The sequence below is a fragment of the Salvelinus sp. IW2-2015 genome, linkage group LG33 (assembly GCF_002910315.2).
Source record: "Salvelinus sp. IW2-2015 linkage group LG33, ASM291031v2, whole genome shotgun sequence".
NCBI classification, from domain to species: Eukaryota; Metazoa; Chordata; class Actinopteri; order Salmoniformes; family Salmonidae; genus Salvelinus; species Salvelinus sp. IW2-2015.
The window spans coordinates 7,324,598-7,340,037 of NC_036872.1; the positions used below are offsets into that span (position 1 = coordinate 7,324,598).

Genomic DNA, 15,440 nt, shown 5'->3' on the forward strand with positions numbered 1-15,440 from the left:
TACCTGCTCCCACAGTCAAGAACAAGCCGGAGATAATTAACTGGGCACACACTGGTTGAATGAACGTTGTTTCCACATTTAAATGAAATTACATTGAGCCAACGTGGAATAGATGTTTTATTGACGTCCGTGCCCAGTGAGAAACCATTTAGAACAGATAAAATGATACATTTTATGCACCGGAATAATTAGGACAAACTATTACCAGGTCTTAACCACTATTCCAAAAAGCAGCTACATAAAAAGTTCATTTCATATCACTAAATTACACATTCTCGTTTATTCTTCAATCTTCTTCAATTACTGTTATGGAATTATCAAGGCACAAGGCGAGACCCAGGTGCAGACACATGAGGCAGATGGTTGGAGTCTTACAATGTTTATTAATCCAAAAAGGGGTAGGCAAGAGAATGGTCGTGTACAGGCAAAATAGTCCAATAAGTACCGAAGGGCGGGCAGATTCAAAGTCGGGGCAGGCAGGATGATCAGGCAGGCGGGAAAGTAGTCCAGAGTCAGGCAGTGGTCAAAACCGAGAAGACTAGCAAAAAGAGAATAGAAAAGGAGTACGGGGGAAAACATGCTGGTTGACTTGACTAAACATACAAGATGAACTGGCACAGAGAGACAGGAAACACAGGGATAAATACACCGGGGAAAATAAGCGCCACCTGGAGGGGGTGGAGACAATCACAAGGACAGGTGAAACAGATCAGGGTGTGAAAGGAATGGTCAATGGACGCATGGATATAATGATTACAGAAGCTACATCTCAAAAGTACAATACAGAATCTAGTATGCTCCAATCATGTATTGGTAGGCTCTGGTACAGTCCCGAGCTACACTTTTATGGCTCTGACTGTACCAACAAAATGTGACAAACACATTTAGTGGAACAAAATGCAAAGGTACATGTAGACATTCTATAATTAATTAATTCAGCGACATTTCTGCCTGTCACCTTTTGTGCCTTTGAACCAAAAAAGGATTATATTGGGAGTAAGAGCAAATCAAAATGAACTCAAATCAAATTGTATGGGTCTCGTACACATATTTTGCAGAAGTTATCGCAGGTTCAGAGAAATGCTTAAGTTTCTAGCTCCTAACAATACAAAAACAATACACACAACCCCCCCCCCCCCCCCCACAAAACAAAAAATAAGAAATTAAGAAATAGCAGAATGAGTAATGTCAGAGTCCGGAAAATATATACAGTACCAGTCAAAAGTTTGGACACACCTACTCGTTCAAGGGTTTTTCTTTATTTTAACTGCTTTCTACATTGTAGAATAATAGTGAAGACATCAAAACTATGAAATAACACATATGGAATCATGTAGTAACCAAAAAAGTGTTAAACAAATCAAAATATATTTTAGATTCTTTAAAGTAGCCACCTATTGCCTTGATGACAGCTTTGCACACTCTCCATCCTCTAGAGAGAGACTTAAACCTGGGTACCAGGACGACGGTAAGGGACCTTCCAAAGGGTGGAACCTCCTGGGGTTGGTCAGTGAAGATATAATAGTGGACTCTGAGCCCAACCAAATACTTCTGCTCTGCTGTTGCCAAAAATGTATCAAGGAAGCGAATGTATCTGCCAATCAGAGGTGTTCAAAACATGAAGTTTCAATACGAAAAGCAGGTATTATAATTTGTTTTTGAATTCATCAATCTCTTTACTTTCCAACAGTGAAAACCGTAGTTGTTATAGTGAGGTTTAGGGGTGGTCATTAATGTCTGGATTGAAGGTGCCAACCCCAGCATCACTGTCAGAGGATCTGCTCTCCTGCAGTGTATAAGGAAGTCAGATACAGAGATTCATGATTATGGAAAACACTATCTTTTACATTTGGCATATTGCTTTTCTTTATCTATTAGTTTTAGGGAATTCATCATTTTATGTTTGCAAACAGAGGGAATACCTTTGATTCATCATTGTGGGCTTTGTTGAGACCTGTCTAAAAAGAAAACGGTTTATTTCATTCCAATAATGGAAATGAGGTGTTGTATTACAGAAAATAAGAGTACACTAATGACTCAGCCATCAGGAGACGTGACCTCTACTTGTATTTGTCTCCAGGTTTCTTGGACATCAATTTTGTTTCCTTGCCCAAGGACCGATTGATCCCTGACTGAAAAATGTCAATGATGGCCATAGTGCTTGAATGTTAAGCATATCATTTAGTGGAAGAGAAAGTTGAGAAGGGACCTCCACACTCAGGTGTAATAGCATGTCCCCCTATTACCCCGTAGTAGTTGAAGAGATTTCAGATGAGTGATGCTGCTGGGCTATAAGAGCGAGTAGTATTGTACCTGCGGAGGATGCAGTCTCTGTTTTAGAGTTGGCCACATACCCACACAGTGAAGTTAGTGTTACTAATTCAAAATTCTTTATTCATGCTGAATATTAACAGCCATACCTAAAATTCGACCAAACAAACATCCTTAATTCAATTTAAAATGAACGTTGTCCCTCAACACTAATAATTCAGTATCAATAGACCACTATTTCTTCAAGTGCAAGATCAGTGTGCTCACTTACCCAAGACTAATGTAGCTGGAGTCCTGATGGCTAATCGGCAAGACCGAACAGTGGTGGAAAAAGTACCCGATTGTCATACTTGAATAAAAGTAAAGATACCTTAATAGAAAATGGCTCAAGTAAAAGTGAAAGTCACCCAGTAAAATACTAATTAAGTAAAAGTCTTAAAGTATTTGGTTTTAAATATACTTAAGTATCAAAAGTATAAATCATTTAAAATTCCTTATATTAAGCATAACAGATGACACAATTAAAACAAAAATACGGATAGCCAAGGGCACACTCCAACACTCAGATATATAATTTACAAATGAAGCATTTGTGTTTAAGGAGTTTGCCAGATCAGAGGCAGTAGGGATGACTATGGATGTATTCTTGATAAGTGTGTGAATTGGGCCATTTTCCTTTTCTGCTAAGCATTCAAATTGTAAAGAGTACTTTTGGATGTCAGGGAAAAGTACGTTATTTTCTTTAGGAATGTAGTGAAGTAACAGTAAAAGTTGTCGTAGTAAAGTAAATTACATATTACATAAGTAGCAGTTTAAAGAATTTTTACTTAAGTACTTTACACAACTGAGACCTAACGTGTCATGTTTCTGTTAATGAGCAAACATTTACATTTGAATTAGTAGGCTCTCTATCATACACATTTTATAGAACCAAAATGGGGTTTTTAGAAAATCACAAGCACAAAATAATTCAACTGCGGTGCTCTTCTTCTGTTGAGGATGTGTAGTGTATCAATCCTATATTGTGCTCTACAGCTCTGTCCTCTAATATCATTGGCTGCTAAAATCCAGAGCTGGGATGATGTTCATTTTGGATATGGGCTTTCACATTCCATATGCAGTTTCAAAAACAGAATTTCATGACGAATATCCAGATCTGATTTCACTTACATACCAGGCTTGTGATGCACAGTATAAGGATACGTATAAAATCATAAGAATGTACTATCAATGCCACGGTTTCATGTTGTGTGAGCTAAAACGATCAACTAATATATCAATGCAGCTCTTGCACTGTACATGTTTTGTTATAGACTTTTGATAAGGGATTAGTGAAAATAGTGTTCTTCCGGAAATATTATATTCACGTGTTAGAGAGAGCGAGAGTGTGTGTCGCGATAAAACCCTGGAGTCAAATTATTGAACTTTCAAACCTTCACACTTTATTCCTTCAACTGTCTTTATCCAATGGAATCAGGAACATCATCCTAATCTTCTAACAGTCACGTTCTCAGAAAGGTTTACGGTAATAAAAATCTCATCATGGGTCATTTTCTTTAGAATGATAACGTTTACTTAGAACAAAAATAACAATTTCTACCAAAAATATTCAAACAATGTTAATATACAATAGTCATATATTTCCTTTGAAATATACATAGATTTGTTCAATTTGGATAGGTCATACTCCCTCTCTTTGCTTCATGATTTCCATGCAACAATTGATTCTCCAACACAAGCCACTGAAACATCAACTCTGATTAAAACATGTTTTACTCATATTTCCCCACTCTTTTCAGTTCAATGATGGTTGCCAGGAAACAAATAGGCTATGCAGCAAAGTAAGGAAACGTGAATTTGAGAGTAAGAGAAACTTGGCATTAGTAGGCCTCAGCAGTGATTACAACCATCTCGGGTCAGAAAACAAGTTGGCTAAGTGCAGTATTTCAGTGAGAACAGACTTAGATGTACGACAAGAAGAAAAAAAACTGTTTCATAAAGAATACTCTTCACTCTTTAAACTTTTCTTAGATAGTGATTTTGTTTTTTTGGTATACGTTCTTTCAGCACTGGCTTTCAGAGTGAGAGCCAGAGAGGAACTCTCTCTTTGTTTCCTCGTGGCGAGGCGACGAGAGGCTTGGCGCCCGCAAACAATGTTTCAGAATGCAACAGCACCGTGAGACTGAGGTTAGCGCGGCGGGTGGAGGGTCCCAATACTACAACCAGGTGTGCTCCAGCTGTCCTGGTTGTGGCTCAGCAAGCAGTGACTATTCTAAGCAGGGCGTTGGCTAGAAGGCAGCTCAGCATGGCGGCCAGGCTGACGTAGGAGGCAGAGGCACCGCTACAGCCCCTCTCTCCCTCGCAGAGCAGCTGCTCACACAGCACCCCCTTGTACTCTGGCAGACACAGACACTTCTGGTTCTGGAAGCAGGTGCCTCCATTCTGGCACAGCAGGAACTCATCATCGCAGACGTTGGCTACGAGATGAGACAGGGAGGAGATGGAGAAGGAGGGAGGAAACAAAGTGGATAGGATCAGTGTGACAACTGAATGCCTCAAGCCTAGAATCACTACAGGACACCCTGAGAAAAGTTAACTGGTTTTGGCAACGAGTACTATAACAAGACACCTGTTTTGACCTTACCTGTACGGTTGACATTTTCTGTTGAATGACTGATTATACAGTAAAGCTTGCCAGATTGTTACATGACCTTGAAAGGACTCATAGAGCTCACTGTGCATCGATTACCATTCAATTGGCAGACTGCTCAACTTTAGGCTACTGGTCTTAACTTTACCTTCACACACCCACGCACACCCCTACTTACGGGAGCAACCTTGTCTCCAGCTGTATCCAGGCAGGCAGTCCTCACACTTCGGCCCAATGGAGCCATCTCTACACTGGCAGAACCCTGTGTCGTTGCAGCGAGCATGGAAGGATCCCAGCTGATTACAATTACACTCTGCACAAAGGGATTAACAACACATTGCTGCTTTAGTGAGGGTAGAAATACAACACAGCACATGTAAATAAGCTAAGTGCTCATCAATCTAGTTGAAACAGCAGTGTCACTAGCCCCGGTCACATAGACCTACATCAACATAAACATGTCACTGGTATTATGCTGACCATTCTATGCACGTTTAATCATTTTACATGACACGTCTCTCAGCCTGAGGAAACTTTGACAGCCTGAGGCATTGCTTTACCATTTCTCTGTAATATTATATTACTTTAGTACATGTCTTATCCTTTGCCTGAAAACATTAGGCCCACTTCACAGCTGTATCTTATAACACTGACACTGGATTCTGTGACGAACTTATTTGGATAAAATATCATAAACTTCGTTTTTAACATTTGATAAGAGCTCAGCTGACTTCATTGTTCAAACGTTCAGCATTTTCCCAAGGTAGGACACGGTCGTCTTCATTCGCTACCAAACACAAGGAAATGGACTGAAACGGGGGAACTTGCCAAGTAAGAAAACTTCCTGATTTTGTTTCCATTGCAAAATGTTGAATGTCCAATAGATCACGACTAACAGTACGAACAGTATTGCTGTTGTGTATGATAGATCCTCCAGTAGGTGTCAGTGTGCCATTGTGTCATTCTTGCTCGGCACTGTGTAGTACTTTGTGTAGTGCTACTGTATTTGTGTAGTAAAATGTTAATCAAGGGTTTATAAAGGGGCTGAAAAGTGTATACGTTCATAGACTATTTATTATGAGTATATATAAATCATTAAACCTCATTGGTTGAAATTGTGTAATTGTAATTTTCTTGGTTTACAAATCATTTGTTTATAAATACACCTGAATGTTGCATGCTGTTTAAAATTGTCGACAGTTACATTTAATTTAGACACTGGCTGTATTCTTTAGTTACAGTCATTTTTTCATCTTACCTATGATAAATGGGGAGTTGAATAGGATGCATGGCAATGGGCTCCACCAACACAATTCTAATATAGATGTGAAAAGAGCATTTAAAGTATACTTAACAACGTAACAGTTAACAACTTTAGACAGGGTACCTTCATGTATTGTTACATATGCTGCTTTACAAACATTGTATGCTGATTCATTTAGATCCAGCAGGTGTAATTGTAATTCCTTAACATTTTAGGTTACTATGGTATGAATCGCAATGTTTTCAACCTTTTCTGAATAAATGATTAGCTAGCTATAATGATTCTATTTAGCTGTTATAGGCTCAAGGGATCATGCTTTAATACTCTTGACCTGCAAGGGGTCATACAGGAGACATCACAGATTTGCAGGTGATTAGTAGGGATTGAAGGCAATACACAATGATACATCTGTCTTGTTTTGCCTTTATCAAACATTTTCCGTTGTGCATATCATTGTGTAATGTACATGAAGGAACTGATGAGAGGTCCTGACCTATACAAACGTTGTCATCGTCCAGCTCAGCAGAGATATTCCGGAAGTATCCCAGTCGACAGTGCTGACAGTTCTGCCCCCTAGTGTTGTGTTTGCAGCTGACACAAGTCACGATGTTGATAAAGTCAATATAACTGCAGCGGTTCGAGTGGCCATAGCACTCACAGTCTGTCAAGGGGAAAGAGCGGAGTAGGGTTAGTGGAGGAGGAGGAGGAGGAGGAGGAGGAGGAGGAGGAATGGTCCTATTCAAACAATTCAAAGTCAGAGGTAGCACTCAAAGTTATTTACTCTACACTCTTAGAAAAATGTTTCCAAAAGGGTTATTTGGCTGTCCCCATAGGAGAACCCTTTTTGGTTCCATGTAGAACCCACTGTGGAAAGGGTTCTACATGCAACCCAAAAGGGTTCTACCTGCAACTAAAAAAGCTTATTCAAAGAAGAACCCTTCAAGGTTCTAGATAGCAAATGTATTTCTAAGTGTACAACTTAACTGTTTCACTCATTATACAAAAGCCAAATGGATAAGACATAGCAGGCTCCATAGACCTGAATTATGCTGAGTTCAGAAACCAGTTCCTGACTTTGTGGCCCCATGGGAAATCCATTGACCTCAATAAGTCAAAATCTGCATTATTTAACCAGCTAACGATCCGGCCTCAATACTGTACATTGATTTACAGAGGTGTAACATGTAATCAATGGTAGCGCAAATATACCAAATAAGTTGTTTCAATTTTGTTTGCATTACAGTCTTGATCAATTGATTGTCATAATGGAGCTTATTATGCATTAGCAGTTTGTTCCATTATACTACAAGAAGCTAAATAATGCTAAATTTACAAGGAGATTTAGATTATGGTTTAGTTGTTTAATCAGGCTTCATGTTACATCTCTTTGTTTAGAGGGGATTCATTATTGACACGCTATTTTAAAAAGATGTTGCTGGTGCAATATGAAGACCTGCTGTACCACAGAGTAGAGCAGTGGGACAGGGGGCAAAAACAGCTTATCAAATATGAATGGGCCTATTACCCTACAGATTGTTGAAAGAATGGTCACCATCTCACAAATGAATCCACAGTTAACACAGTCATCCACACAAATGACACTATAAAATCAGTTGCGACACAGACACTATAGGTTCTGAGATTTCATTACAAGTTCACAACAAAAAGGTAACGACAGTAATGCTATAAATGGCGGGGAAATAAGTTGCTTACCTTATGAAGCAAACAAAACCCAAATGTGCAACATAGAAATGCATGGAAAAAACAAAAGACAAATGAATGAAGGAAAAAGACTGGTCAAACTTTGGTCATTTTTCCACAGTTCTCTAGTCCAAACAGATTCAAAGCTTCAGTGTGGTAAATCATTTCTTACCTTGAAACTGGACGTATGCAACCTTAGACTGGCTGTATTTGGACCCACCGGGAATCAACAGTTTTACAACCGCTTGGGAAATAAAGCATCTATTTAACTGTGTTATAGATAATACTAACATGCCAATGTGTACAAGCCTCTACTACACAGTGTCTGAAATATCATGGCTATTAAAATATACAATTGATGCCAAAGCAATCCTGAAACACAATAGGGTGCCAACTGCTCAGACATCTTGCATGATTCACAGAGAAAGACCTCATACATTCCATAAACCACTGAAATCTACACATTAACACACAGTATTGTGTATTACCACAACGTTTAGTCATTCGCAAAGTGTAGATATTCACTCCTCTACAAGAACAACATGTCAGTCCCAATCAGACAATCCATCTCACCAGCAATAAAATGCCTACCTGGGTTGTGTTTATTAGGGAACGTAACAATTATTTTAGTTTTAAAATTTAAACATAAAACGAAATGAGCTTCAGTCCGTTTTCTCCCGTTTAGTGCCAAATCAACACAACCCTGAAGTGATAGGAATCATAGTCCATAGCAAAGATGTTTAGCTTGCAATACTGGTTCAGCTACAGCTGATGAGCGGAGTCTTGAGTGGTGACAGGATCACCCACACAATACTATGTGGCATATTCTGTACCACATGATCCTTGTCAACAACAAAAATACATTAGCTGCTCTAGGTTTGACAAACACACAGACTACTCCTAATGCTTGTCAGCAGCCTGGTGCTTTGAGTCAATAGCCTCATGAAACCATGGATCAGGTATCCTACTGGGACATGGGCTCATCCAAAAATGGCTCAATGCTTTTCCGCTCCTATTTTGTCCATCAATTATCTGTTTGTACTCTGACACCCAGTGGGGATGTTTTCCTATAGCAACCAGGTGACTAACACTCCAACTTCAACCCCATTGAGTTGGGTCAGGGAATTCAACATGAATGGTTACCGACGCCACTACAAATTGACATGCTAATGCTAATGTAAAGGACGTCACGCTGCTTGGCTTAGCCAGTACCGCTCCCTCCTGACTCAGGTTTGAACCCGGGACCTCTGCCTCGCAAACAAACATGGCCGCCAACCTGAAGCGTCTTACCCAGCTAGCTGTTCGGCAGCGCGAGTGGAGTTTCACAGAACCCCATCTGCTACCTTCACCCCCCCCCCCAAATTCCCTCCACAGGGACCCCAGCGTTGAGTTGAGCGCAACTGCAGATCTGAGTCAATTGGCACCATTGTAAAGGATGTCACGCTGCTTGCTTAACGACTACCGCTTGCTCCTGATTCAGCTCATATCAGGGCTTGAACCCAGGACCTCTGCCTCGCAAACACACATGACACCCCTTCTGAAGTGTCTACCCAGTTGCGCCACCAAAAAGCTAGCTGCAAGTGGAGACACTTCAGGCTGAGGAGTGAGTTTCACAGATCCCCATCTGCTTCAATAACAGAGTTGATTTGTTGGATTATACTAAAACTATTTTTTAATCTGACACAACTATATTTTGTAGCACACACAACATACAGTACAAATACTACTAGACTACTGTTAAGCAATATACCTTTTTTCTCATTGTCTTTCGTTTCAAAATCTTTTTTTTTCTCTTTCTCTTCCTCTTTGCTTTCCCCTTTGGCTTCAGTTATGGGGGTAACTGTGTACACCGGAGAGATTGAGAGATCAGGGAAAAAAACCAACTTCAAACTTTTTACTCATTCTTTATTCATGTTGAATGAACCTTTAGATAATGGCTTTGTCAAATGGTTGAGACAATAAGGCAACAGCTTGTGTAAAGGTCATAAAACCTTACTGACACAACTGCCTATTAGCAGCATATAGACTGCATACACAACTGTACATTAGAGGATAACATTGTTCATTCTAAATATACCACTGGGAAAAAATTTGTTAATTCAGCGTTGGCTCCACATAATTTTAGCAAAAATATTCTATGTCATGTTGTTGAATCAATATGGAAAACTGATTGGTTTTCCAAAAACTCATCAACGTGGGGGAATTGTCTTTTTTTCACCCAACTTTGAATCTAATCCAATAACATGGTGAAATGTGTTGTTGATTTCACATTAATTTGACTCAACCAAATTTAAAATCAAAACTAGACGTTGAAATTACGTCTGTGCCCAGTGGGATGGTTCCTTCAATATTTGCAGTTTTACCATAGTTTACTGATGGAATATTCATACACTTGTAAATGAAAAAATAAGAGGGTATTGTTGCTATATCACGGTGTACCTTTTTCCTCTTTAACATTTTCTTCTTTATTTTCCACTTTCTCACTGACCCCAGCATTAGGCATTGGAGCGGAAGCATCAGGAGCTGGTCCTGAATCAGGAGCTGAATCAACTGAATCAAGAGCTGGATAATTTGAATCAGGAGCTGGTCCTGCATCAGGGGCTGGATTAACAGCATCATCAGGAGTTGGATCAACTGAATTAGGAAATGAATCAACTGAATTAACTGAATCAAGAGCTGGTCCTACTTCAGGAGCTGGATCAACTGAATCAGGAACTGGTCCAACATCAGGAGCTCGATCAACAGCATCAGGAGATGGTCCTGCATCAGGAGCTGGATCAACAGCATCAGGAGATGAATCAACTGAATCAAGAGCTGGTCCTACTTCAGGAGCTGGATCAACTGAATCAGGAACTGGTCCTACATCAGGAGCTGGATCAACTGAATCAGGAGATGGTCCTGCATCAGGAGCTGGATCAACAGCCTCAGGAGCTGGATCACCTGTGTCAGGAGATGGGGTAGCAGGATCAGGAGCTGCTGAAGATGAGTCTGGAGCTGTAGTAGCTACAACAGGTGCCAGGGTAGCAGCATCAGATGTTGAGGTATCTGTGTCAGGTGCTGGAGTAGATTTGTCTGGAGCTTGGGTGGTGTCTCCACCCGGTGTACGGGAAAGAGGATCAGGTGCTGAGGAAACCGTGTCGGGAGGTGGAGGAACTGCTTGAGGTGTTGAAGGAGCTTCATCGGGTCGTGAGGTCAGTCCATCAGATACTGAAGTAGCCACGTCAGAGGCGGGTGTATCTCCCTCAGATGCTGGAATAAATGTATCATCAGGGGGTGAGGTAAATCCATCTGTTGGTGGTGTTACTACATCAGATGCTGGAGTAACTGTGTCCGATGCCAGAAAGGGCACACCAGATGTTGAAGTAATAGTGCCATAAGTTGTGGTAAATATATCAGATGTTGAAGTCATTGTGTCAAATATTGTAGTACTTGTGTCAGATGCAGTACTTGTGTCAGTTGTTGTAGAACCTGTGTCAAAATAAATATTTGTGTAAGAGGTTGTAGTTCTTGTTAGAAATGCAGTACTTGTGTAAAATGTTGCGATACTTGTGTCTGATACTGCGGTAGTTGTGTCAAATGTGTTAGTACTAGTGACAGAAGGTGCAAAACTAATGTCAAATAGTGTAGTAATTGTGTCGAATATTGTAGTACTTCTCTCAGTTGTTGTTGAACTTGTGTCAAATGTAGTACTTGTGTCATATGCTGTGGTACTTGTGTCAGATGTAGTGGTACTTGTGTCAGATGTAGTGGTACTTGTGTCAGATGTAGTGGTACTTGTGTCAGATGCTGTGGTACTTGTGTCAGATGCTGTGGTACTTGTGTCAGATGCTGTGGTACTTGTGTCAGATGCTGTGGTACTTGTGTCAGATGCTGTGGNAGATGCTGTGGTACTTGTGTCAGATGCTGTGGTACTTGTGTCAGATGCTGTGGTACTTGTGTCAGATGCTGTGGTACTTGTGTCAGATGCTGTGGCACTGTTGTCAGAAGTCACTGTGTAAGAAGTTGTCGTTGTGCTGTCAGGTGTGAGAGTAAATCCAACTGATGTTGGAGTGGTTGCATCAGATGATGGTGTGACTGAGTCAGATGTGGCATCAGCTGCATCAGATGATTGAGTAACTGCAATTGTGTACAGAAAAAAAATCACACCAATCAGTTGTTAAGATGGCATACTAACCACTGCACCGTTATATTTATAATATTTTGATGTTGGCTCGCTGGCATCGTCTTGTGATATCTACAGCATTCAACTTTTCCCTATTTCTGTCAGTATCAGTAGAAATGGGATACCCCATGCCCAGATATCATCACTTCCCCTGCATCTGCCCTGTGGCTACTCCTCAAGGACACGGCTCCGTGCCTCCATCCTGTTATGGTTTCATGTATCTATCTACTGTATCTATCTCCACAGGCTCCGTAACTTGCCTGGTTTGCGCTCCCTTACCACGACCTGTCTTCTCCCGGCTTGTGAAATATTTAGCAGCTGTTCATTCAATTGGTATTCAGAAATAGATCAGAAAAGGCTTGAGCTTTGGCCCCCAGCACAGTATTGCTGGCTCGATGCTGTGCTCCAGAAAAAGATGATGCTACACAATGATAGCGTTTTTAATGATTTATCGCTCCTGGCTGCTGATTGTGTCCAGTGGCAGCACTTTCCTTGTGAACAGTGGATGTCATCAGACCCTTGCTAGGCAGGAGGAAGGTGGTAAGAGAGCAACAAACAGAATGACCGTTTGATTCAAAAGTCAAATGCCACAAAGCACTTTGGTGCCATTCTATTGCAGGTGATATGAAATGTTCTGTTGCATTCCTTTTCCTATCAAACATTCCTGAGGGAATCAAAGTAGGCAGTTTAATCTGTGTTCTGGAAAGCCCTGGGATGAACTCAACATGCTGCCAGAGCCTGAGGGATAGCGAGCCTGCTGGGTATTTTATCTTCCAAACAAGAGAGTAGAAAACACTTGGCCAACTTCTCACCTTCTGTATTTTGTCAAATGTCTCTGTCAATAGACCAAAACACAGCATGGAATGATATCATGACTTAACTTTCTACCATTGGTCCTCTCAAATTATGCATTCCATACTCTCCAAACACCCCTATTCACACCCACATTCACTGTCTCTTTATAGGTGGGGGTTACAAATGTAGCATTTGTACAGTGAATACAACAGTAAGGCTCTGCTCTAATACTCCCCCTGGCACTGAGGGACACTACTAAGCTAGTAGCTGGCACCCGACAGGGAATCCTAAAGTGTAAGAAGCCTAGCACATGGAGATGTTAAGAGGTCAGTATCATGGCCCTTATACCATACCTTGCCTTCAGGACTACTTTAGCCCAGTAATCATGTTTAATCTCTTTACCCCAGTGCAACCTCTGGGGAGAATAAGGCACTCTATGGCCTCTGGCAGTCCTGATTCACACTGGGAGAGGTTCATGGGGGTAAATATGACAGTCTACAGGCTTCTTTTGGGTTTCCTCTGCCAAACAATGAAGATGTTTTGTTTCTCCTGCCTGTCTCTCTTACATGTCTGATTCAAGGACCCAGTGCGCCACTTGACTGTTCCCATTAAACCACAGTTTAATCTGCTGTTAACCCCCTGGTCTCAGTTTTGCTTACAGGCAAGACGGTTTAAAACAGATGGTTTACAGACACAGATTGTGAGACGGACAAAGTGTTTCAGTAGGAGTAAGATCACAAACACTACTACGCCACTGTGCTCAGTTCATCATTTGTATCCCGTCTTGTATTGCTCTCATTAGTTGACAAGGATGAAGCACAACGATCAACATTTCTATTACTACATCAATGTAAAAGTGGCAGTCCGTTATGATGTTATATGGTATCATAACCCAGGTTTGCTTTGCTATTCTTATAGTCCCAAACGTTTGTAAAATGTACTAAATGATTAAGTCACAGAAAATCCATGTGACCATCGATATGTCCAAAGTGGATGGAATAGTCTAACCAATATTCACACGTTTAGATCCCTGAACAATATCAAAAGACATTTGGAGAAAAAAGTATTATTTGAGGTGTTAAAGCTCATGTAGTGTAAGGGTGAGAGGTCAGAGGTCAGCGATTCCTCTGGTGTTTCAGGGTACTTACCTTTCGGCTGTGCTCTCACTGTGGTTGTGGGGGGATTTACCTCCATTGGTAGCAAGTTCACTGTGGTTAAGGATGAACTGTCGGTCTGGTCGGGACTGGCAGAGACTGGCACAGTGTCTGACATACTGGCTGGAAGAGTGGCTGGTATAGTGGCTGGCACAGACGTTTGATCTGTTGCCAGAAGCAGCACTTGAGGGAGCAATTGGAAAGCATTTACTGAGCCAGCAATGAGGTAATTTAGGTAATTGAGAGGTTTATTGCATTTACACACCAATGCTCTCCAGATGTTGTCTAGCATCATAGACAAACATGCTGTATATACAGCCGTTTCTACAAATTCTATTCTACAAAACCACTGAGACTAATCTAAGTGTGGGTACTAAAAGTACCTAGATGAATAAAAGGAGTTTGCATTGATATACAGTTTGAGGTACACATACCACTAGCTACTACTACGTTACCTACTATCAAATGCCTAATGCCTAGTGTTCATCTCACTAGTTTCCAACCTGGTGTGTCAGTTAGGGAGTCACTGAGCTCTGTGCTGGATGTGGGACCCACCACAGCTGTCACTATGTCAGTGAAGGTGGTGATGTCTGTTTGGCACAGAAGATAAATCGGGGTCAGTATCTCGTTAGGGTCTGATGTTTTGAAGTATTCTAACAATGAATGCTAAGCGTAACTAAAAAAAGGTACATTGGCTGAGAGACAGAAATACAGGCACACAGAAAAACATGCGCGCACTAATAAACACACAAGCAAGTACTCTAGTAAACACGCCGACACACACACACACACAATACAGGTGTCTTTGCCCTTGCCAAATAACCAAATCATGTTTTCATTCTCCCGTATGCCCAATATTTAAATCGTACTAATATTATGCGGCAACGTGCTTCAGGTGTAGCGTTAAGTGTAGAGTCTCCCTGTAGTGAGCGACTCGGCCTCCTCCTGCAGATGGGTGCATTGGGATTCAGTGGGGCGCATTTGGAACAGTGGGAGCTTTCCTGCTGTCTGGCATGCTGATGTTTTATTAAGGCTGTAGCCCTCCCCAGTGGTTGATCATTAGCGCATGGCCAAAGGGACAAACTCCCAAATCAATCTTTACATAAAAAGAGACCCAATTATCAGCCGGGACAGGTTTTTACACGCTGGGTACCACACACACACACACAACCTCATATCATTAAGGAAATGCTTATGCGTGTACTTTGGGACACTTGCTGAGGCATATCTTTGTGGCATCAATGTGGGGAATTGAAGTTGGTCATGTTCCGCTTTCTTATGATCTGTATTTACATATCTGAATGTTTTGTGCCCGAAGGAACATCATGGCTTTGTTAGGGTGCGGTAGTAGCCATGTTGAAACCTTATGAGTGCTGGAGGTGGATTTACCTTGGGTAAACTATCTGGGCTACATTCGACCCACATGTACGTATGTGGAGCAGA

General features: G+C 41.1%; 1 protein-coding gene across 1 annotated transcript in view; it reads right to left on the minus strand.

Moving 5' to 3' along the window:
- Positions 1 to 1,195: 1,195 nt before the first annotated feature.
- Positions 1,196 to 15,440, minus strand: part of LOC111958184 (netrin-G2) — a 52,944-nt gene continuing 38,699 nt past the window's right edge. The window contains exons 6-8 of the mRNA XM_023979380.2: positions 6,679 to 6,846; positions 5,100 to 5,234; positions 1,196 to 4,748 (exon numbers count right to left, since the gene is read on the minus strand). Coding sequence (XP_023835148.1) covers positions 4,525 to 4,748; positions 5,100 to 5,234; positions 6,679 to 6,846 — 527 coding nt within the window. The 3' untranslated portion in view covers positions 1,196 to 4,524. The remainder of the gene's footprint in view (positions 4,749 to 5,099; positions 5,235 to 6,678; positions 6,847 to 15,440) is intronic.